Below are 25,426 nucleotides of genomic sequence, written 5' to 3'. Positions count from 1 at the left end.
GAGTGATATTCTTTTCTTTAATATTGTGGAAACATTATGTTAAAAGCAAAAATTTAAATAGAAATAAATTCAGGATTAGGACACGTGTAGGATTAGAATTACCCTTTGATTACACATGGTTCACATGGTTCCTAAAGTAGTGTAAATGCACAATAAGACTAGAATGAAAGCTGGCCTTGAATCTGATAAAGAGCTTCTTTTCTGGAAGGTAGTGAACAAGTTGTGTATGGTGCCAAATACACAATGCACACAAAGTCAGTGATGACAACAACCTTTCTAAACTGGCAAGACAGCAACAACTCTAGCACTAGTTGTACTCAGGCAATTCTCAATGTCACTCTGGACATTTCTCATCTCCCTTTTAAAAATAAATTTATACACCAGTAAGAAATACCTCAGACTTCCATACTAAAGGATCATGAAATATGTGAACACACCCACTAACAGCCAACTATTTGAAAGTCAGGAATTTAATCTGGATTCTACTTGGATACAGGCATGCAAAGAAACCTGACAGATCCAAAAATAGAAATCAGATGGCTGCTCAACACACAAACATTTGGTGTTACTAGGTCCAACTTGAAGATACATTCCCAAGAGTAGTGACAAGAAACAACCATTATTAGGTTAATTAATGACTATGTAAATAAATAAAAATAAAATGGTCTTAAAATTCAGCTATACCAGGATACAAGAAAGTTGGTTTAATAATTAAAATTAAAATCTTCATCAGATACTATACAAGAACTTGGTACGTCTTAGAGAAAGGCTAAATATAAGGTATTTTATATTAAGAATATCAATTTTCATGTTAGAAGTGACAAAAGCATAGAAACCAGGTTGTTTTGAACGTGAGACTACAAAGACTCCCACTGCACTCAGTCAGAAGCTCTGAAAACTCATTATGATTCATCCAAAAAGGGGAAAAATGATCCACAGAAGAATCTTAAAGAGATTTTCCAGCTACATTTTGCTGAACAGCAAAAACTAGATTTTAAAACAAATTCAAGCTAGAGGGTGGCAGAATAGAGTACTCTAGGGAACATTTTCCCAACTGTACTGCATACAGTTAGTACAGCAAATTCAGAGTGAGAACTATAATAAAAACTCTCATAATAATCGGCTTATTTCACTAATCCTACCTGGGGAACAACAGGCTTGAGAAATGAGCATTGCAATTAATTCACCATGCCACTCACATGTGTCAAAGAAGTTTAAAAAATCTGTTCCTTTCCTCCAAAAGTAAAGATACCTCAGGCTGCACTGATCCTCCAAATTTTACTCCCTTGGACCTATACATCTTAGTCTCTTGCTCCAGCCTAGAAGGTAACCTTCCTACCCCTATGCTCATCACTCCATGGGGCCTGGATTTCTCCTACCCACCCTTCTACCCCACCTTCAATGTTCTCCTGATTCAATTCAAAGTTCAGGTAGCTCACTGTAGCTCCATGAAATAGATCTAGCCCAAAGATCTCCCTCCTAAAGCAACAGGGCAGGACCCTGAACTGCCTCTCCTGCCCACACAGCTAATTTGTGGCTGAGAGAAGGAACACACAAAGTAAGAGACAAGTTTGGCTCGTCACCAACCTTCAAAAATGAAAGACGGTTCCCTGTATATAACCCTGTATGGGCTCTGAGGCTCTACTGTGGCTGAATCCCTTCCCAGGTAGCTTGTTAGCAAACAACTCGTGTGTTCCATGGCACAATATTAATGGGACTCACTGAATAAATGACCATATTCTTCCTGGCTAATTATAGCACATTTTGCAATAAAAAATGTTCTACTAGAAAGAATATCTCTCATCTGTGATAACAATACAATCATTTTTGCATAAAGATCATATAAAAATATATGGTATAAAAAAAGAAATTTGTTTCTTTAAAAACTCATACATGAACACTAAAAATACCTATTTGTCAGATATTCTTCCCCTTCTGTCTCACAACACCTCACTTTGCAATCATCTCATCTCCTATAACTATACCATTTGTGTAAAATGATAGCTCATTCTCAAACAATGGTTCCGTGGTGTTTTGCCACTACATCTGAATAGCAATAGTGCTTCCCCACCTCCCCACCCCCCACACACATACACAAGCATTTTTGCTGTGTTCTATGCCTTTGATTTTCTGGGCACCTTCCTCTCTCTGGATTAATGATCTTACCCAGGGACTGCCCCAAAGACACATACAGGGAGTTACCCTCTGACACAAAGGGCCCTCACTAAACCAGAAGTGTCCCAAACAATTGGGATTTTTCGACTTAACATACTTCAAATCCCAAAAGGCAACAGAAGACTCAACTTTAGGCTATACTGTGGCTCATCCATAGGCAACTGCTAGCACAAAACAAAACAAGTACACAGATATGAGAATCAGTGAAAAATTCAAGCTACTCTTCAGACTTAGACAGCTTTTGTTCCTGGACAACTGTTCATAAGGCCATAATTTAAAACTTTTTAAACTACAAACACATTTCCTACAAGCCAAAAAGCACCTACATCATACAAAAGAATATGTTAATATGCCACAGGGTTGTATAAACAGCACCATGACCCATGGGGGAAATGACTGGAGCCCTAAGGATTCTAAAACACGGAAGGCTTTCCATGGGGCTGACCATCCATCAGACTAGTAAGAAGAAAGGATAGGTACCTGGGCCCCTTAGCTGTCTCTGAAAGTTGGCACAGAGAGCTTCACAAACTGGGAATTCTTGTGCATAGACAGCAACATCCTGATGAACTTGGTCAACTGACACTACCCAGCACATATCCACACACCTGACAACTTCTCTAATTTTAAATACCAACACTATATATAACTTGGCAATATGCTTAAGGAAAAGAAACCAGTGGACAAGTGAGGGAGAGGTGTACATGGTGAGGAAGGAAGGGGTCTGGTGTCTCTTTTCTACCAGGAAAATGCGTTTTAGAGGTAGGTGTTTCAGCACCTGTGACGCAGGCACAGTGCAGAAATCCCAAACCCAGAGGTTTCTGCTGAGCACAAGAGAGGAAGCCTACATTCACTTCTAGGAGTCAGTCATATACAAAAAGCTTTAGCTTTCAACTTCTAGCCAGCTGCTAATAAAGCCTTGAAAAGGCACCCTGAGTATCTAAATCCAAGGTATTGGTTAGCCTTTGTTGACCACCTAGAAAAAAAAAATCCCTAAACTAGAAGATAAAGCAACTCTTTAGAAATGATACATGGTTTCTATTTAAATACCAACAAGAAAATTTATTTGGTTAAAATCATGCATATGTGCCCTTGACCAATAAGTTGAAGAGACAACAAAATCCCTAACAGTTCCTGAAAGAAGGTCCATGAACAGTGAAGTAAAAGACATGCCTCCACTTTCACAGAATGCCCAATGCCAGAAGGCAACAAAATGATCATAAACAATGTAAACAGTGAGGACAATGTTTGGCCCGAGGTGCAAGACACAGAAAGGTATGATAGTTTATGGGTTTAAAACAAGATTCTTGCTGGAATAATTAAGTTTGTTCATTGTTTAAAATTTCCCCATTAACATCCCCTCCAAATTCAATGAAACACAAGGGAGAATTTAGTTTTTCTTAAGAATTTTTGCTAAAATCTATTTCAACATTAGATAATAGTAATCAGTATATGAAACAAACGCGCTCATCAGATTATTCAGGGCAAACCAAGGAGATCTGGGTACTCTCAAGACATTTATTAGTCATTCAACATGGTTGTGTAGATGATGGCAATTCTGATGCTTAGCATATCTTACCTCATAAAATTTCATGACTCACTTTCTGACACAAATGCTAGTCAGTACAACTCTGTTAATGACTATGCACTTCTGGTCCGTCTTTCCTGGGTCCACCCCACCCCTCCTTTCCAATTCATAGTAACTTGGGAATATGAGGACCTTAAATGTTTATACACTAGAAAACAAAGTAAATATAACAAACTTGTTCCAAATGCTGCAATACAACATGTACTTTAATTTGGTTTCAAGCTACAGGGCCATTCAATCAGCCTGAAGGAATCACTGATCAGCAGCAGCTCATCATCCTTAGATTTCAATGGGGGATTTACGCTTGGAAGTGGCAACAATGCTCACCTTTAGCGCAGAGGCTAAGCTGGTCATGTGCTCATTGAGGGCACCCTCTGACTCCTTGTAGGTCAAGCAGGTGAACTGGTACTCCTCAGGATCAAAGGCATCGGCCCCCTGCTGCTCCACATCACTGGCGACTCCCACATAATAGTCCTCTATGTCCCCAGGGTCCTCATCCTCTTCTTCCTCTTCCTCCTCACAATTTGGGTCATAGTCCTCTTCATTGCTGTCAGATCCCTGGCTATTCATGTCCACAGACATCTTAGCATACAGCCGAGTTCCAGATTAGGAAAGATGTTGCTTCTTTCCCTTCCCCTCAGACTTCACCGCTTTCTCAAACGCATTAGTGTTTATGTCTTCTAAGGGAAGAAAAGAAGGAAAAAAACCCACAAAAGTTACTTTTTCCCCATAGGAAGTTGAACAGAAACCATTCAAGAATCAAAATGGCACAGTACTGGCCCTAACCCCACTATGTTCTATTCTTACTCTGGTCGCATACAGGGCACCTCACCTTCATTCCTCTGCCTAGGCTTATTAAGGGAAACCCTTCCTTTAGAGAAACAAAAGTGGCTGAACATGCACTGGTAACTTCTCATCACGGGCCTGGCATGAAAGGACAAAGCTGTCTGCTCCATGTCAGGGAAACAAATTCCCATGGGCTTGTCCTCCCCACAAGAGTCCTTAAGGGAGGAATCTCTGCAACTGGTTACACATAGGGGAGGCAACCTAAAGGTTTAACTACCACAGTTTAAAATCTCCTTGTTAATCATGGCCCACTGTGACCCAGCACATAAATGGGGATATAGTTTCTTCGCACTAAACTACATAGGAAAAAAAAAAAAAACAGTGCTTCACAGACATCACTCTCAGATATCTAGGGAATAAGCACACAGTAAAGAAAAATAAAAGCCACGTAACCCTTCTGAGTCGCAATTCAGTATCTTCCTTTAGTCTGCAAAGTTAATTAATTTCAGTTTTCAGTTTTAAAGGCTTCTACTGACTCTTTAAAAGGGGTATCTAGAGGCAAAGAAACTGACCCACTAGTGAAGGAAAAGTATAGATATTCTACCTCTGCAGGATCAAGGCTAGAGAAACTAGAATCTACTTAGGGTAAAGAAACAAACGAGTTCAAATTGAACTAGCTACTGAAAAATCCTCACAGATCAAAATGTTACTCAATTATTAAATAAAAAAGAACAGTTAAGAAAGCAAAGCAGTCGTAAGTTCTAACCTTGTCTCAGAGAAGATTTCAGCAAATACCCTTAATTTTTCTGTGTAAGTACTATTTCAAGTCATCATCTGCAGGAAACCATATCAACTAGTGACTTAAATCTAAAAATTAATAGGACCTTAAAATGCAAGAACAGTTCAATTCACTGTTATGTAAACAATTAACATAAATAAATCTGGATTAAATATATAAGTAAATGTAGTCTATCTGAGGTAGACAATCTCTTTTTAAAAAAACAACCACAACATAAAACAAAGTTTAAGAATAGGTACTAAAAATGTAACCAGCCTAGAGGATTTCAGAACCACTTTTTTATACTATTAAACTATCAGTGGTTCCAAGTTTGACATATAAATTATAAATGCTCAAATTAATAAAAAATCACATTAATGATAGGGCAGAATTATTACCATATGACCTGGCAATTCCACTCCTCGGTATATTTACATACCCAAAAGAACTGAAAACAGGAACTCAGACAGAAATTTGTATACCAATGTTCACTTCAGCATTATTCATTAATAGTCAAAAGGTAGAAGCAACTCAGAAGTCCATCAACAGATAAACGGATAAACAAAATGTGGTATATCCCTAAAAAAGAATATTTTTCAACTGTAAAAAGAAGATAAGTGCTGGTATATGCTACAACATGGGTGAACCTTGAAGATACCATGTTGAGCCAGACAAAAAAAGGACAAACACTGAATAGTCTCTTTTATATGAAATACTTAGAATAAGCAAATTCATAGAAACAGAAAGCAGAATAGTGGTTACCAGGGGTAGGGGGAGGGAGGAATGGGCAGTTATTGCTAAGTAAGTATGAGTTATGATTTGGAATGATGAAAATAGTCTAGAAACAGATAGTGGTGAAAGTTATACAGTACTGTCAATGTACTTAATGTCAAAGAATTGTTTATTTAAAATGGTTAAAATGATAATGTATATTTTACCACAGTTAAAAGTAAATTTTAATAAAATTTTAAGAACACGTACCAATATAATATTGACAGTTTATTTGACTTTTAAAATTATTCTGTATGGTAGGACCACTTAATCACAACTGAAGTTAACTATGATATTTTTCTATTAGGAGAAAAGTTAGTCTTTGAATTAAAAATACCTGCAATTCTTGAAGATCTGCTAGAAAGACTTCACCCAAATAATTAGTATCATATGATTTCCATCTAAAATGAAAAGAGAGAATAATATTTGTATATTTTTCATTGGTACTGTTTTTGCAAGTTTATTTTTAAAAAAACAAAGACATTTAAAAGTACAGTAACAAGGGGCCAAAGAGACTATTAAAACCATCATTTCTTAAGTCCCAACAGAAATCCATTTGTCATAATTATATTGACAAGAATTACATTGCCTCCTAAAAAAATGAAGTATTCCAAATAAACAACTGACAATAATTTAGCCTGGGATACCGCTGATAAAAATAGATACCTAATTTCTTCCCTTGGTTTGAAAGCCCACATCCTTACTCCTACATTCCTATCTTTCAGATTCTCTAAATTAACTACCATAATCTCAATCCCAAATGCTGGTAGTCAAGGCATTCAAATTTTTCAGGGGAAAATATAACAGACTTAAAATTGGACTTTCACTGTAAAGTCACCTCCACTGTGGTAATCCAACACAGGATACTGGTAATATTTCAGAATTCACTTTACTCATGAAAGTTAGTATAAAAAAAAAAAAAAAAAAAAAAAAAAAAAAGTCCCCAACAGGATGCCCACCAGGCAATATTAACACCGATTACCTACGTCTCTTCTGCAAGCTCCAGGGCCAGCCAACTACCCCAGAGTTATAGATCCCACTATCAAAGACTAAATAAATTATTCCTGTTGCTCACTCAAAAAAAATTACAAATTTTATTTCTACTGCTTTATCTCTTAGAATTTCTGAGAAACCCAAAGTTTATAACTTGCAAAGAAATACTTCAAAAGACAAGCAAATATAAATCAAATGAAAATCACAGTGCAAACGATGATTGCAAAGGATTATTTTTTTATCTGTTTATACAAAAACAGAGGAAGAGCAATTGATTTTTTTTTCAACCTCTTTTCTTTCTACATTTTTATCTAAGATACTACCTACAGGGCAAATAGAATCCATAAATACTGTCCCTGCCTACAAAAATCACTACCAATAATAGCTCTCATTTAATGAGAGCCAATTTCAACTCAGACTTATTCTGTCTCCCAAATCGACAAAGTGACTGTCATCCCTTTCTTACACATGAGAAAGCTACAGTTCAGAAAGGTTAAGTAACTTGCCGAGGATCCCACTGTCAGCAAGTGCCCAGTGTCCTCTACCAGACCATTGGCCTATGTGGATTCATAACTCTCCATCACCCTTCCAGAGAATCTGATAACATCCACAAAGGTACCAAAAGACCCTCAAGAATCACACCAACAAAAGTACATGCTTTTTACATTCTCTGGGCTTCTCCCCAGTATTTGGGCTTAGCGGTTACCCACAAGCTTCTCAGCAAACAGAGGAGGAAAAACTCCCCAGAAAAAAAAACACAAAACTTCATTTTATACTTACTGGGCATTCTAGATTCAGATTTAAATAAAAACTTATTTTATTTTCAAAGTTAAATATCCGTGTTCTACTTGAAAGAGTGCTGACCTTCCCACCCTACTCAAAGGAGCCAGAATGTATTGTACTATTGTCTTATTAACAGAACTGATGACAAAGCTTTGATTTCTTTGGAGACTTTAAATATTATTCCAACATCCCAGATAAAAAAGAAGTAATAGAAATTACTTTCCTCCAAAGCTAAAGTCAAGTGTTCAGAGGACCCACCCTAGGCTTTCTCAGCAGGCCTGACCACACCAAGGAAGGAAAGGATCCAAACCGAAGACTTCTCAGTTTCACGTGACAAATAAAAAAGCACAGACTTCTGGGTGAATCTGACAATACTTATTCCAGATATTTTATTTAGCACTTAGCCATCATTTAGTAAGTCTACATATCCAAAAAAAAATTAATTGGCACAAAAATATGAATCAATAACTCAATTTTCTAAACCCAACAGTCTACACTTGCACTGTGCAACACAGTAGCCACTAACTGAATTTATTTAGTTATTTAATAACTGTTTAAATTTAACTTAATTAAAAAACAAAACCTAAATGTAAATTTAATTCCTCAGTTGCACCAGCCATATGTCAAATACTCAGTGACTTTACGTGTGACGAGGGACTACCGTACTGGAAGCAAATAGAACATGTCCATCATCGCAGAAAGTTCTATGGGACAGAACAACCAGGAGAAGCGAAGACATCCGACAACACGGCTGCCTCTCCCGCGGCTCACCCGGCAGCGTCGATCGAGGCGGCGGCGCAGATCCCGTCCGCATGTCCCTCGGAGGTGCCGCGGTCTCCAACATATCCGCGCGGAGTTCTTGGTCTCGCGCTAGACGGGAACCCTTTACAGGGAGGCGTTAAAATTCCGCGCGGACAGCTCTGAGAGAGCTCCAATGAAGACTTGAATGAAGACCCCCGGAGGTGGCGCGTTTCCCCGGCGCGATCAGCGGGGAAGGCCCAGATGCGCCGGCGCAAGTTCGCAGAGCCGCTGGCCTCCGACCTCTTCGAGAAATGAGGCGACGGCGGGAGGAGGAAGGGCGGAGAGACGCCCGGTGCTTGCCCGCTCCGGCAGCAGCCACCTACCGCCCTTCCGCTCCGCTCTGGCCCCTCGACCAGCGGCGGGGGGATGTCCGGACCACGTACGAGGGGCGGGAGGCGCCAAGGCCTCGCAGGCGACGGCGAAGGCGGAGTCCCGGCCCAGCCCGGGAGGCGCGCGAAGAACCCCCCTTCCCGCCCGGGTAAACAAGGCCTCGACGCGTGCCGTGTACTTACCGGGAGCCGCAGCCCAGCGGACGCTGAGCCGGGGCGGGCCGGGCCAGGTCCCGCCGGACCAGAGTAGAAGGCCGGCAGCAGCGGAGGCGGCGGACCGTCGCCGGTCGGGGCCCGCGCTGCTTCCTCCGGCGGAGCTGTCCCCACAGCTCCGGAAGTGCTCGGCACGGCTGCGTCACTTCCGGCCCGGGATCGACCTGCGGTCGCCCGGGGTTACGGCAGGCGCTGAGTATGAAGGTTCCGCGGACTTTGCCTCCGCGTAGCAGGGCCCTCGGACCCAAAGTCTGAGTGCTGGAAGTAGCGGAGGGTTCGATTTACCGAGGGATGGTCAAAGTCATCTTTTCCCGCATGCGCCCACCAGCCCCGCTCCCGTGGGATATTTTTAACCAGTGTTTTTCTGACAGTGTGACTACTTGGGTGTCGGGCACCGCGATAGTACCCTGGCGTCTGTGGAGTGGATAAAGGACCGCTGTTTCCCGGCTGCTGTCCGAGGAGAGCTGAGCCTGGGAGTCTGCGTGACCGAGTTGGGATATTGACGCCTCCGCACCGAGGCTGTATCCTGGTGGCCAGGAATCGTTGGGCTTTTGCTTTCTCCGCCTTTCCCTTATTCGCCGCCAGGTTCGACTGCTTCTCACTCACCAGACAAGATGAATCGTAATTTCTTTGCCGCACAGTTTCTTCTAGCTGCCCAACCATCCTCATAGTACAGGAACTATCATTATGACTTCCCAAACCTTCTAGGACTTGTTGTCAAGTGTTATGAATAGGTAGAGACACGGAGGCTCACCCAAGTTGCTGCTGCACGACAGTGGAAACGCCTGTGTGAAGCTGGTGATGGTAGGGAAACTCCTCTTGGCTATGCAGATCTATAGACAACAAACCCAGCCATTTCCACCCATATACGAATGGTGCATATGCAAACATTCAGGATATGTATATGTAAAAGGCTCTTATTTTCTGCAAGAGCTACATGATTTTCAGTTTCCAGTCTAATTCAGAGCATGTATCTCAATAAGGTGCAAATACTAAAAAACACCAAATTAATTTGGAATGAAAATTAATAGTAATGAGTAATTTATTGTAGGGTTATGAGTTTTGTATATTAGCACCATAGAAGTCTCTACTATAATCCAGAGTACTTGTTTCCTTTGTTTTGACAAATTATATCCATTTAAATTGTTTATAATACTTGCAAAAGACCCAAGATATATTTTCTGCAAATGAAATTTCAAATTGAAGCTCTCACTTTGGGTTACTGGTAATAAGTCCTCTCCGGTTAATAGAAGGGAAATGATCTTTCTCTAGAATTATTGCATTTGTAAAATAGAGAATGAGATGTTCACATAGTCAAGCACATGCAAGCATATACAGTGTATTGGAATCCTTATGCTTTGTATTATTCTTATTTGTTCACCTGTCTTTCCTTGCTAAAGGGTGAGTTTCTTCGTGGCGTAGATCCAGCCTTGTTTTTGATACTACTCTTATTAAATAAACATTTATTGGGGTGCTGATGATAGTATTTTTCACTAGTGGTAATTTCTTCTCTGGAAATTATTTAAAAATTAAGCAAAAAATTTAAAGATATGCTAAAAAACAAATGCATGTATGTGTGCTTTGGAATGCTGATTCTAATAGGAAAAAGTTCAGCATCCCATATGTCCAAAAGTAGGAGCTTTGTTAATTCAATTATGATGAAATATACAATGACGAGCCATTAAAAATGATGCCGTATTAAGGCGTCTGTTGACAAGGAAAGGTATTTGAGATGTATTCTTAAGTGATAAGAATAGGATATAAGTATGTATGATACTCCATTTTCAAGATATGTAAACGTAGTAAAATACAAACATAAAACATCTCTTGCTTTTTGAGGGATGGGAATTGAGGCACAATAGGAACGGAGTATTTCTGTGCCATGATTTATGGGGCCTCAGTTGTAAGACTCAAAATCTTGGGGCTGGGATCATCCGAAATGTTGTCACTCATACATCTGGTGGTTGATGGTGGCTGTCAGCTGGGAGCCTAGATGGGGCTGTCAGGCCACACCCACACATGATCTCCATTTGGCCTGGGCATCATAACATGGAGACTGGATTCCAAAGGCAAATATCTTGAGAGCCAGCCAGGTAGAAGTTATGTCACCTTTTATGACCTAGCCTTGGAAGTCACACAGCATCATTTGTACCATGTTTTATTGGTCAAAGCAGTTATAAAGGACCTCCCAGGTTCAAGGGGAGGGAATATACCCTCCCCTCAATGGAGGAATATCAACATCATATTGTAAGAAAAGCATGTGAAATGGATATATGTTGATGCAGTCATCTTTGGAAAATATAATCTGTCATGTTAGCATCTATTGCTGTTGTATATATGTATGTTTTTCATCTTATTAATACTTGCCTTTATTGATTTTAATTACAAAACCAATGTAAAAAATTAAAATAGTACAAAAGTATTATAATAACAAAAGTAATGTGAACATTCCCATTAATTAATCCAGGATTGTTGCTGCTGTCCATAGTTTGATGCACATCCTTCCAGGGCTCTTTCTATGCATCAACATACATATCTGTATCTACAGCTATGTACATACATGCATCTTTTTCATTAACAGTAGGCTAACATAAATATTCTGCTCTTTTAGCCTAGTAGAAGGTGCTATTATTATCCCCATTTCACAAATGAGCAAACTACGACACAGAAAGGTGAGGTACCTTATCCAAAATCGTAAAGCTATAAAGTGAGTGGCTAAGCTAAGATTTTTACCCCGGCTCCAGGGCCTGCCATCTTTCAGAATGCTGGGCCCTTTCTCAGCATTTCATAGTATGGGTGTATCGTAAACTCCTATTTCAGATTGTTCTGGTTTGCTAATGCTGCTGTTATGCAAAATACCAGAAATGGATCGGCTTTTATAAAGGGGGTTTATTTGGTTACAAAGTTACAGTCTTAAGGCATCAACAATAGGGTACCTTCACTGAAGGATGGCCATTGGTGTCCAGAAAACTTCTGTTAGCTCGGAAGGAACGTGGCTGGCGTCCACTTGCTCCCAGGTTGCATCTCAAAATGGCATTCTCCAAAATGTTGTTCTTGGGGCGTTTTGTCCTCTCTTAGCTGCAGCTTCTCTTCAAAACGTAACTCAGTTGCTCTCCAAAACGTCACTCACAGCTGCACTGAGTTCCTTCTGTTAGCTCATTTATATGGCTCCAGTGATTTAATTCAGACCCACCCTGGATGGATGGGGTAACATCTCTATGGCAATTATCCAATCAAAGTCTTGCCCACAGTTGATTGAGTCACATCTCCATGAAAACACTCAATCAATACGTTCCAACCTAATCAACACTAATACATCTGCCCCCACAAGATTGCATCAAAGACAATGGTGTTATAGGGGACAAAATACATCCAAACTGGCACACAAGTCATCTGTTTTTAGTTTTTACAATTACAAATAGTGCTGCAATAAACACCTGTGGATGTTTACTCTTTTTCACATAGATGTGAAAATCTGGAGGGTTTATATTGCTAGAAATGGAATTGGTAAATCAATTCTTACTGCTTATTTCCCATCATAATAGATACCGCCAAATCACCTTTCAAAATGTCTCCAATTCCTTCATCCTGGCTAAAGGCCAGGCACTGTATTGTTAGATGTAATGGTAAGTAAAGGAGACCACAATCCCTGTGCTTAAGGAGCTGTGGCCTGGTGGTGGTTGCAGAAATTAGTGAAGTAGTTAGGTGTGAAATTGCTTCTGTGATGTGTGTTGCTCAGGAGAGCTGGGAGGGCTCCATCCTCCGCCTCTGCTCCATCTGTACTCACTTCCTGATGATCTCATCCAATCCTTTGTTTTTGTTCTTTCCCATTCACTGATGATTTCCCAGTCTTTATCTCCAGTTCTACCCAAATTGCTGAACTCCGCACTCAATATATTCAGTTGTTCATTTAACACCTCCATTTGAATGTTATATTGATTCTCAAATTTCACATGTCCCAAACAAAACTGGATTTTGTCCCCAAACTTGCCATTCCCCCAGTGTTTCTCAGTTTCTCAATCCCACCATCTTTCACCATTTACTCAGGCCAAAAATTCAGGATTCATCCATGACTTTTTTTTCCTTTCAGATTTCACATTCAATTCACACAGTTCCCACATGCTATCCCTTCAAGATATGCCCTGACTTCAACACTTCTCACTACCTGCTTCTATAGTCCAAGCCACTCTCGGTCCCTGGATGTGAACAGTAGTCCCTTAACTAGTCTCTCTGCTTCTACTCTTGCTCTGCCACAAATGTTCTCTGCACTTTGTCAAGAAGGATTTTTTAAAACCTAAAATATGTCATCCCCCTGTTCCAAACCCTCCAAAACATTTTACCATAGGCTTTGGCCTTGTAGGCCTACTGAATCTGGAGCCAGATGGGCAGAGTTAGAATCGGTTTGACCACTTCCTAGTTGTGTGAACTTGGGCAAGGAACCTCACCTCTCTATAACTTGTTTGCTCACTTCTGAAATGGGGGATGAATTAGCACCTTCTACTAAGTGAAAATAAAAAGCAGAATAATAGTCACAACAGTCTTTTATTAATGAAAAAAGCATGTATAAATTGTGTGTGTATGTAACTGTAGATACAGATATGCATGTAGATGCATAGAAAGAGTTTTGGAAGGATGCGTACCAGTGTTAATATTTTACATTCTTGTTTTTTTTTAGGATAAGCTCTTTAATCCATCCAGAATTTGTGTTTGGTAATAGGTATAGGGAGTCTAGTTTTATATTTCTCATTTGATAGTTAGATGTTCTACCACTATCTATTGAATAGATTATCCTCTATCCACTATTTAGAAAAGCACCTTTATCGAGAATTAAATATTCATGTATACGTGGGTCTGTTCTGTTTTGAGGGTCTTTTTGCCTATTCTAGCTCTAAAGCCTCAATATTTTGATTACAGCTTCAGGGTTTATTTTTGGTATCTGGTATAACAAGATGACCTTATTGCTCTTTTTCAAAAAGTTCTTAGCTAATCTCATACAATTTTTCTTTTGTATAAACTTTAGATTTAGCTTGACATGTTTTATTTTAAAAACCCAGGTGGGATTTTCACTGGGGAGCATTGATTTTATAAGATTAATTTAAGGGTAGTACGGATAGCCTCAACATTGAGTCTTTGTGTCCAAGGTGTATAACATAACTTCATGTTTATTTTGTTTTTCTTTTATGCATTTGAATTTTTATAGATTTATTCACATATCTTCTTTGTTCTAATCCTGGGTGTATTACCAGTTTTGTTATTATTTTGGATAGGATTCTTTTTTGCAATTTCCTAATTGGTTATTGTTAATGTACAGGAAAGTCATTGCTTTCTGAATATTGTTCCTGTGTCTATCCACCTTAGTTAACTTGCTGATTAGTTTTAATGGTTCTTCAATTCTCTTGAATTTTCTAAGTAAGCAATTGGATCACCTGACATGGTGATATTTTGAATTCTTAATTTTTATTATTTAAATATTTTATTCATTCTTTTATCTCCTTCCCTCCCTCCTTTCTCCCTGCTTTCTTTCCTCTCTCCCTACTTTTTTCCTTCCCGTCCTCCATTCCTTTGATCCTATTGCATTGGCTACCATGTCCAGTAAAACGTTAAGCACTAGTCATGATCAAAAGCATGCTTACTTTGGTTCCTGTCATTAATGTTTCAACATTAAATATTTTTGCTATAAGGTTCTGGTCATTACTATGTATTCATGGCAAGGGAATTTACTTCAAATCTTAAGATTACCGAGTTTTATGTTCTTTTCCTTTTTGTTTTATTTTGTTTTTAACAAGGAATGGTGTTGAATACTATTTCACATTGGGCTCTCTGGAAGCAAATGTGGAGATGGAGTTTGGGGCAAAAGATATTTATTAGGGATCAACATATGTAAAGGAAAAGGACAGGAAGCAGGATTGGGCAAAGTCAGGAATTAAACTGTGATGGAGACCTGACAAAGCCACTGCCAACCCAGCAGAGAGCACTAGAGTGAATAGTGCCCACACCAGGCCAGACTGGCCAGATCTTTAGACCCCCCACCTTGCTCAGTGTCTGGGTATTTTTGTTTCATTGGCTGCTCAAGCAAATACCATGCAATGGGTTGGCTTAAACAATGAAAATTTATCAGCTCATGGTTTTGAGGCTAGGAGAAGTCCAAATCAAGGCATCATCAAGGAGAAGCTTTCTTCCTGAAGACTGGCATTCTGGAGCTGGCTACCAGTGATCCTTGGTCCTTGACTCCTCTATCATATGGCAATACACATAGCAGCCTCTAGCTGGCCTCTCCCTTCTCTTATGGATTCTGTTGACCTTCAGCTTCTTGCTTCCTCTGGCTTTCTCTCTCTCTGGAAATGGACACTTAACCAAACTTGCCAGGTGATGCCCAACGTACCAGATACCACCCCCATCACCTCAGGGACCACATCCTATTATCCTATCAGCTGTGCCTTTTCTCTCCTTTATCTCTGCAATCTCTCACTTGCCCTCAGCCTCAGTCTCGTTTTAAACAAACAATGAATCTAAATCCTCCTCTAGTCCTTTCTTTCCCTTCCCTCCCACACTCCTTGAAACAGAAATTGACTAGCTGCTTCTATCTTCTTACAAGCTGTTCCACTACTGGGCTATTGGTTTTCAACCCACCACTGTCAACATTCCTGGCAAGCTTCTCCTAAATGTCACCAATTACTAATAGTTAAACCTAACTAGGGCTTAAAATTCTTTAGCTTAACCTCTGCAGCATTTGTGCCTTTCCTCCCTTGGACTTCAAGGCACCATTCTCTCTTTGTTGTCCTCCAAAATTATAGTAGCTCCTTCTGCTTTGGGGGCTCCTCCTTCCCTGCTGGCCCTCTTCCCATGCCACAGTCTTCCAGGGGTAGCATATACATCTTTATGCTGAAGACTTCCTGGCCTCTCACTCTAGCCTTCACCTCTCTCTTGTTTTTCCTGGTTCCCACGCTGTTCACCTGACAAGGACTGGCACATTCCTAGAGGGGCCATAGGCATTGCAAATGCAGTATATCATTGTCTCTCGCCTGGAATGCTGAAATCCTTTTTTAACCGGTCTCCCTGCTTCCAGTCTTTCCCCACACAAATTCATCCATCCAGAATAAGTTTTCTAAAATCTGATTATGCCACCATCATGCTTAAAATTCTCCCACAGTTCCCCATTACCTCCTAGAAAAAGCCCATAGCACAGAGTTAGATAGGTTTTGCCTTGCCCGGGTTCCTTGCACTTGACTCCACTACAGGCCTTCTGGACTAGCCAGGCCCAGTCACTTCCTGATCCCTATCCTGATCCTTGTCACCCATTTTTCTGCCCCCAGCATACATGGTCCATCTTTCCCCCTCTGTGCTTCCCTCTAGCTTGGGAGTGCCCACAGAGAAGGATGGTGTTCTAGTTTGCTGATGTTGCCAGAATGCAAAACACCAGAAATGGATTGGCTTTTATAAAGGAGATTTATTTGGTTACACAGTTACAGTCTTAAGGCCATAAAGTGTCCGAGGTAAGGCATCAACAATAAGGTACCTTCACTGGAGGATGGCCAATGGTGTCCAGGAAAACTCTGTTAGCTGGGAAGGCACGTGGCTGGCGTCTGCTCCAGAGTTCTGGTTTCAAAATGGCTTTCTCCCAGGACATTCCTCTCTAGGCTGCAGTTCCTCAAAAATGTCACTCTTAGTTGCTCTTGGGGCATTTTTCCTCTCACAGCTTCTCCAGAGCAAAAGTCTGCTTTCAACAGCTATCTTCAAACTGTCCCATCATCTGCAGCTCCTCTCTCAGTTCCTGTGCATTCTTCAAAGTGTCCCTCTTGGTTGTAGCTCCTCTTCAAAATGTCACTCACAGCTGCACTGAGTTCCCTCTGCCTGTCAGCTCATTTATATGGCTCCACTGATCAAGGCCCACCATGAATGGGTGGGGCCATGCCTCCATGGAAATATCTCATCAGAGTTATCACCTACAGTTGGGTGGGGCATATTTCTATGCAAATCTAATCAGCACCAAAACATCTGCCCCACAAGACTGCATCAAAGAATATGGCTTTTTCTGGGGGACATAATACATTCAAACCAGCATAGACGGTTATCAAGTTGGCTTGGCAGGGAGGAACCTGCTACAGAGTAGGGGTGTGTTTATCTTTCCCAAGTTTTTAATTTGAAAATTCTCAAACATAACGGAGATGAAAAAATAATACAGTGTATACGCAGATACCATCTACGTAGTGTCAACAGTTTTTAATTGTTTGTCATATGTGCTTAACACTCTCCTCGAAGTAGAGATTTAAATACAAAATGAACAGTGAGATCTGTTGTAAAACAGATATCAGCTATAACACAATTTCTCTCCTTTCCTTTATATCCTCACTCCTTAAAAGAGTTGTCTATACTCTTTCTCTCCAGCTTTCCTTTGCCTATTCACTCTTAAACCTGCTCTAGTCTTTCACCCCCACCACTCCACAGGAATGTTCTTATCAAGGTTGTCAGTGAACCCCTCCTTGCTATATCCAACAGCCATGTCCCAGTTATCATCTTACTTAACCTATTAGCCACACTGTTCTTTCAACAGTGGTGCAGTGACACATGCTCTTTGGGTATTTCCCCTATTCCCTGGATCTTTTCTCAACCATTCCATCTGGTCCCTTTTCATCTTCCTGATCTCCTAACCATGGAGGGCCACGAGGCTCCACAGCAGAATCTCTTCTTTTTCAATTTGCCATTCACTCCCTTGGTGATCTAATTCAGCTATTGACTACCAGATTTTATCTCTAGCCAGGCCTCTTCTCTGAATGCCAGACTCAAACATCTAGCTGCTTAGTAGGCATCTCAGATTTAACATGTCCATAACTGGGCTGCTGGTCTCCCCCCTCCCACCCCAGTCTGCTCCTTTCAGTCTTTCCTCATTTCTGTTCAAGGTGACTCCTCCAGTTGTGAAGACCAAAACTATTAGCTTTATCCTTAACTCCTCTCTCACACTTTATATCCTATTCACTAGCAAGCCCTTTGGGCTCTTCCTTCAGAATATATCCAGAGTCCGACCACATCTCCTCACTTCCTTTGCTATGCCCTGGTCCAAGCCATCATCTCTGGCCATGACCTTTATCTTCCTCAAGGCTCTTGGCTTCCTCCTTACACCCTATAGTGTATTCCCATTCTGCAGTCAGCCCCACTTGATATGCCCCCACTTCCTCTCTGTCTTCAACAGTTACTCCTTTCCCTCACTCTGCTCCAGTCACAAAGATAAAACACAGCCCATCCCAGGGTTTTGCATTTTTTTCTTCCACTGAAAGCTCTCCACCCCCACCCCATATCTATAGGTAGGACTCAGTCCCTCACCTTCTCAGGTCTTGGATCCAGACTCACCTTCTCAGTGAGATCTTCATTTACTCACCTAATTAAAAATTGCAAATTACTTGCCCCCTCCCCCAACCCTCTTCTCGGCTTTATTTTTCTCTATAGCAATTATCACCACTTGACACTACTCATTTTCACATATTTACCTTTGTTATGGCCTGTATGCTCCATGAGGACAGGGATCCATATACTGTGCTCCTGGCTGTGCCTCCAGGACTTGGAAGGGCATCTGGCACCTTGGGCGCAGCCGACCTCTGCTGAGTGAGTGGACGAATAGGATAACAGAAGAAACATTTAAGTCCGGGAAGACTTCCTGGAGGAGTAAGTCCACCGGCGTGGCGCACCCAAGCTCCGCCCAGAGCGCGTCACGTCTAACCCCGCCCTCTCAGGCCACGCCCACCGCGGCGCGTCCGCGGCCGGAAGCAGCTCCCGGGCGGAAGCCTCGTCGCGTCCCTGGGCCCTCCTCCCGACGTGCCCCGGGCCCGGCCCCGCCCACCAAAAAGTGGGTGAAAGGTCGGCGGCGCCGGCGCTGCGGCTAGTGCAGCGCAGCAGAGCAGAGCCGACTGGAGGCGGATAGACGGATTGACGGACTGGAGGACGATGGCGGACCAGGCGAAGCCCATCAGCCCGCTGAAGAACTTCCTGGCCGGTGGCTTCGGCGGCATGTGCCTGGTGTTCGTGGGACACCCGCTGGACACGGTCAAGGTGCGGGGCGGCGGGGGCGCGGGCACCGGGGAGGAGGCCCGGGCCGGCAACGTGGGGGCGGAGTGCGGAAAACAGGGTTCTTCTCGTGGCGCGGTCTGCGGACTGAAGGGGTCCCACGGGAGTTACCGTGAGAAGTGAAGGGAGCGTCCCTTTCGCTCTTTCGGAACAGGGGGCGAAGCTGTACCTCGTGTCCCAAAGAGATCGTGTGCATAGAGTAAGCAGCCTTTAACTGCCTATGAAGGACTCCGATTTAAAGTTCCCTGTCCGGCCTCCTCTCCTGACCTGGCACCACATCTTTGGGGTTGTTGAAGAAGAAAAAAGCATCTCCCCAAAGCTCTTCTTTCAGCCAACACTGTCATCAAAGTTTCAGCCTGCTCCAGGAAAAGGGCAAGAGAGAGAGGCACGATTATTCTGGAGATGTCCTTTGACACACTCTTTTTGGCACCATCTCCTTTACACTTTTCCAGCGCCAGGAGAGGCCTGTCCACCTTGGGCCTGTCACTACGTGGCAGCTTTAGTGGTCTCCTGAGCCTACACTTCCCTGTCAACAGAGATGTGTGTTCACAGTGCCTAAGTCCCTTTCAAGGAAAGAAGGTGCAGGACTTTGCCTCGGGGGCTGATCCTCACTACCAGCTGAGGAAGCCATGGTGAAACTGAGGCTCTGGGAGGGAGGAAACTCATCAGGGCTTGTTCCTTGGTCTTTCTCACATCCACTTGTGAACTCTTCCCTGTGCTGAAGTCCAAAGTCCAAAGTCCAAAGCCTGTGGCGTGGTGTTCAAGGGTTCATCCTAGTTTTCCAGCTTTATTTCTGGACACAGAATTGGAGGAAATTGACAGGTCATAGCCAGGTGGGCGTGTGGGGAGCAGACTTGAGTCTTTAGGGATGGAGGTGGATGTAGGGGGCTTGTTAGGATGTTGGATCAGGTTTCCTCCACAGGGAGGCGACTTTGGGGTACTTTCTCATGGCAAACTTGAGCAGCAGGTTCTTTGCTGCCTTTCACTCAGGAGTGGAACTGCCCTGAGGTGATTCTGTAGCAAGACCAGGATTAAAGCAGCTGGGCTGATTCGGACACCGTGCAACATAAAATCAGATATTTATTCAGCTTATGGTAAATGTTGTGTGTATTAGTGCTTTCCAGAGAGTAGTTGTTCCAAGTAGCACTAACCAATAAGGGAGGAAGTTGTCTGGCCTCTTCCTACTCTTGATCCATTAGGCAGAGATCTTGTTAGTTCTAGCATAGAGGTGGGAGGGGGAAAGGTTGTCTGAAGAAAAAACCCATATTTGCTGCCTTATACAAATGTTGCTCCTACCTCCATGTCCTTTTGCCTTTCTTCCCATGAGTTGTCCCTCCCAGGAAGGCCCTGATGTCCTTTTTTTTACTGAAGTATATAAATGACTGACATTGTTCACTGGCATATCAACAGCCAGAAAGCCTCTTTTAGCTTAAATCAAAAGCACGAATTGCTGACTGTGGTCCTTTTGGCCTCCAGTCGAAGCTGGACCTTGATTGAGACATTTTCAGAGGTCCAAGACAAATGTGCGGTGGCCTATGTGTCATGATAGGCAAAGAGCTGCAACACTTCAGTTTTGGGGCTCAGAAAGTCTCTATGGCAGGTGGTGTTAGGGCAGGCTTTGAAGGGGCCCTTTGTGCTCTAACTGGAGGATTAGGGAGACTCAGATACTCTGAGTAAGAGGGAGGGTGGGTATGGGCTTAGCAGAGGGCTTTCAGGCTGTAAAATAGCTATAGAGGACTTTAATATTCTTGTTGGTTTGGAGAGTTGGTATCATGATGAAATGGGGATAAGGTTTATATAAAGTCACAAACAAAGTATCAGCCAGAAGTTTTGATCTATTTCTCTCTCCCTACTAACACCCTACTACAGGTCATTGTATTGGTTTGCATATATTATGTCACCCAGAAAAAGCCATATTCTTTGATACAATCTTGTGGGAGCAGATGTATTAGTGTTGATTAGGTTGGAACCTTCTGATTGAGTGTTTCCATGGAAATGTGACCCACCCAACTATGAGTGACACCTTTGATTAGGGTGTGACCTCTTGATTGAATGTTTCCATGGAAATGTGGCTCCACCCATTCAGGGTGGGTCTTGATTAGTTCACTGGAGTCTTATAAAAAGAGCTCACGAGCAGAGGGACCTCAGAGCAACTGAGAGTGACATTTTGGAGAGGAGCTGCAGTTGAGAGACACTTTGAAGACGGCTGTTGAAAGCTGATGCCATTTTGAAATGCAGCGTGGGAGCAAGCAGATGCCAGCCTCATGCTTTCCCAGCTAACAGAGGTTTTCCCCATGACAATGGCCTTTCTCCAGTGAAGGTACTCTATTGTTGATGCCTTACCTTGGATACTTTATGGCCTTAAGACTATAACTTTGTAACCAAATAAACCCCCTTTATAAAAGCCAATCCGTTTCTGGTATTTTGCATGATGGCAGCATTAGCAAATTGGAACAGTTATGCTTGACATTAGAGGATCTGAAAGCCAGTATAAGGGATTTTGGATGCGAAGCATTGGGAGACTTTAGGACTTTTATACTGCCATGTCCCATAAACTCCTCAGATTTGTATGTCACCTCCATTGCTTAGAGAGTTACTTCTTTAGTGTGTTAGTGTGATATTCAACAAATACAAGATGAGAGATTCCAAAGAAATAGACATGGTGAAAATGGTGTTTTAGGAAGGTTAGTATGATGGCCGCCTGGAAAGGGTTTGGAAGCAGAAGAACAGTGAATGGGAAAAATGGACAGGAAGAAGACTGCAGAAGTAACTCGGATCTACTATTTATTATTTATTACAGTATAACAACTTACCCCAAATTTAGTGACTTAAAACAGCAATTAGCATAATTAACTCTTATAGCCTTTATCAGTCAGGATTTTGGGAACCACTTAGGTAGTCGTGAGGTTGCAGTCAAGATGATCCAGAATAAATAAGGAATTCTTACAACTCAGTAATAAAAAGACAGAGAATCCAAGTTACAATTGTGCAAAGGATTATAATAGACATTTCTCTAAAGAAAGTATACAAATGGCCAATAAACACATGAAAGTTGTTCAGTATCATTAGACATCAGGGAAATGCATGTCAAAGCTGCATGATACCTTAAAATGGGATATTTCCACAATAAAAAGTTAAAAAAAAAAAAAACAAAAAAACCCACAAGTTACCACTTCATACCCACTAGAAAGGCTATAATAAAAAAGAGAATAACAAATGTTGACAAGGATGTGGAGAAATTGGAACCCTCATTCATTGCTGGTGGGAATGTAAAATGTACAGCCGCTTTGGAAAACTGTTGGGCATTTCTCATAAGGTTAAACATAGAGTTAGTATATGATCCAGCAATTTCACTCCTAGGTATATAGCTAAGAAAACTGAAAACATATGTTCATATAAAAACTTGTACACAAATGTTTATAGCAGCATTATTCGTAGTAGCCAAAAAGTGGAAACAGCCCAAATGTCCATGAACTGATGAATGGATAAACAAAATGAGGTATATCCAAACAGTGAAATATTATTTGGCCATAAAAAGGAATGAAATATTGATACATGCTGCAGCATGGATGAACCTGGAAGATATGCTATGTAAAAGAAGTCAGTCACAAAAGACCACATATTGTATGATTCAGTTTTTGTGAAATGTCCAGAATAGGCAGATCCTATTCTGGACAGAAAGTAGATTAGTTGCCAGGCACTGAGAGGAATGGGAAGTAAGGAGTGAGTACTAAAGGGTGAGATTTTGTTTGTTTGTTTGTTTGTGTTGGTGGGGGTGATGAAAATCTTCTAAATTTGATTGTAGTAAATAATGGTTTCACAACTCTGTGATTATATCAAAAACACTTTAAATGGGTGAGTTGTATGGGATGTGAATTAAAACTCAGTAGAGCTGTTTAAAAAAAAAATCTGGACCAAAGAAAGCAAAAAAAATAAAAGATGTTTACTAGGGCTGTACTCATTGGAAATACTCACATTCACAAGCTGGCAAGTGGGTGCTGCTGGCTCTTGTCAGGAGGCCTCATTCCTTTCCATATGGACCTCTCCAGGCTGCTCAAATGTCCTCATGGCTCACTTCCCCCCAGAGCAAGTAAAAAGAGAAAAGGTAGAGCTCACCTTTTTATCATCTAGTCTTGAAAGTCATGTAGCAGCAATTCCACCACATTCTTCTCACAAGAAGTGTGTCACTGAGTCTGGCCTACAGTTGAGGGGAGCAGAATTAGGATCTGCCTTTTGAAGGGGGAGAGTGTCAAATAATTAGTAGACATAATTGAAAACCATCATATGGGGTAAGGATAGGTGAAGGCTTGGCTTAGGATGATGACTTGCACAGGGGAAAAAAATTATGATTCTGGGAGCATCTGAAGTACCACTCCAGTGGGCTTGGTGCCAGGGTGATAAAAGCTAGGAAGAGCAACTGAGACTAGTCAGAGGAGATGCCAGGGTTTCGAATCCCAGGAAGGAGAGAGTAGGAAGGTGACCCTGACAAAAGTGGGGCATTCATCTGGAGGATGAGAATCTGGAGACAACTTGAGATGAATGGGAAACTCTTGAGTAGGGAAATTTTCTCCAGGCAGTTGGAAACGTAGGCCTAAAGTTGAGACTGAGAGAAGGTCTTGCTACAGCCAAAAATCATCACTAAGCAGAAGCCCTGGAATCTGAGTTTTTGGAAAGGGAGAGTGGACCAGAGTAGGGTGCTAAACCTTGGAGAATGCCTGGGGTACAAAAGGAAACAAAAGAGGGAACAAGCACTAAGAAGCAAGAGACAGTTAGAAGCATTAGATACACCAAATATTGAGGAGGAGGAGGACCAAGAAAAGTAGGACTTGTATAATTTGATTAAATCCACCTAACTCCAAAATGCCTTTATTGGACAGTTGCCTAACCACAAACATGACACTATAAATGGACGTAGGTTTAGTGGCTGAGAGCTGGAGCTTTGTCAGCAGGCAGATCTGGCCTCAGCCAGCTTCTTAGGTTATTGGGAACATCAAGTAAACTCACTAAACCCAGTCTTCTCACCTGTAAATTGGGAATACCTAGCCCACAGGTCATTGTGGGATTTGCTGGATAATAAATAAATTGTGAAAGTAAGTGGAAGTGGAAATCAAAGGAAGTGTCATTCTATCTAAAAGCAGTCTAATAATGATTTGTGAGTACAGGGTTTAAATAAATTGCAGGAAAGAGAAGTCAAATCCAGCAGGTTAAATGGATGCTGAAGACATGGATGTCCCAGGTACAGATTTCCCTATTCAGATTTTGGCGGACAGTTGGGCCATTGCTACTGATAGGCAGTTCTGAAGTTGAGAGGTGACTGTATTTTAATTTCTGGTTTCAGGTCCGACTGCAGACACAGCCCCTGAGTTTGCCTGGGCAGCCTCCGATGTACTCTGGGACCTTCGACTGTTTCCGGAAGACTCTTTTTAGAGAGGTATGGTGTCTTGGTGCTGTTTGTTCTTCTTACTCAAAAGAACACATTCACAGGGTTGGTCTGTTACTCCCCCCAGGGTAATGGGGTGGTTTTGCACAGCTCTGCTGGAGGTCTAGCCCATAGCTGTGGCTCCTTCCCTGTGCCACCCCATTCCCTCCTTCTGTTCTGTTTGCTCTGGAGACTTTGATAGTTCCAGCTACTGTTTTATATGGATGACCAAAGCTAATAAAATGGTTCTCTCTTTTGGCGGGCGGAATTAAGACCCCAGCAATTAGTAAGGAATAACTGGAAATGTGAAATGGAAGGAAAATGCAGATCTAGATCAGTCAATTTTTCAGGAATTGGTGTCAGAAGTTCACATGAAGTCTGGAGGAAAAGTCAGCCAGTCTTAGAAACACTACGGATCAGCACATTTTCCAAATTGGTGTAGGGTTATTGGATTACATGTTAATTTTTCAGATGTATGTTTTCTAGTGAAAACATGGGATTTTATAAAAGCATTAGTGGTGCTTTTTACTCACTTTGTTACCACATATGTAAAAATACCTTGTTGAGAACTTTTCCGTTCCTTCTTAAACTATAACTCTTTAATGAAAATTTTCTAAAATTGATCATGCGGATGTATGCACAACTATGTGATGATACTGTGAGCCATTGATTGAATACTTGGATGGTTTGTACGGTGTGGGAATATATCACAATAAAATTGCAAAAAAAAGATTATG

General features: G+C 41.7%; 2 protein-coding genes and 1 pseudogene across 9 annotated transcripts in view; 2 read left to right on the top strand and 1 right to left on the bottom strand.

Annotated features, from left to right (window-relative positions):
* Positions 1–9,345, bottom strand: part of ARIH2 (ariadne RBR E3 ubiquitin protein ligase 2) — a 51,154-nt gene extending 41,809 nt beyond the window's left edge. The window contains exons 1-4 of one of the 7 annotated variants that reach the window (XM_037850501.1): positions 9,185–9,345; positions 8,643–8,914; positions 6,433–6,496; positions 4,088–4,440 (exon numbers count right to left, since the gene is read on the bottom strand). In XM_037850501.1, coding sequence (XP_037706429.1) covers positions 4,088–4,342 — 255 coding nt within the window. In that variant the 5' untranslated portion in view covers positions 4,343–4,440; positions 6,433–6,496; positions 8,643–8,914; positions 9,185–9,345. Of the gene's footprint in view, positions 1–4,087; positions 4,441–6,432; positions 6,497–8,642 lie in introns of those variants that run through there. The other 6 variants (XM_037850494.1, XM_037850510.1, XM_037850486.1 and 3 more) reach the window with 6 other exon arrangements.
* Positions 8,775–9,411, top strand: LOC119544955 (annotated as a pseudogene).
* A 308-nt stretch (positions 9,412–9,719) lies between these two features.
* SLC25A20 (solute carrier family 25 member 20) overlaps positions 9,720–25,426 on the top strand; it is a 46,166-nt gene continuing 30,459 nt past the window's right edge. Inside the window, exons 1-2 of one of the 2 annotated variants that reach the window (XM_037850549.1) lie at positions 9,720–10,018; positions 24,609–24,701. In XM_037850549.1, coding sequence (XP_037706477.1) covers positions 10,016–10,018; positions 24,609–24,701 — 96 coding nt within the window. In that variant the 5' untranslated portion in view covers positions 9,720–10,015. Of the gene's footprint in view, positions 10,019–19,040; positions 19,256–24,608; positions 24,702–25,426 lie in introns of those variants that run through there. The other variant, XM_037850539.1, reaches the window with a different exon arrangement.

This window comes from Choloepus didactylus, chromosome 1, assembly GCF_015220235.1.
Source record: "Choloepus didactylus isolate mChoDid1 chromosome 1, mChoDid1.pri, whole genome shotgun sequence".
NCBI lineage: Eukaryota > Metazoa > Chordata > Mammalia > Pilosa > Megalonychidae > Choloepus > Choloepus didactylus.
The sequence above is the reverse complement of the archived record's forward strand: the minus strand, read 5'-3'. Positions and strand labels throughout refer to the sequence as shown.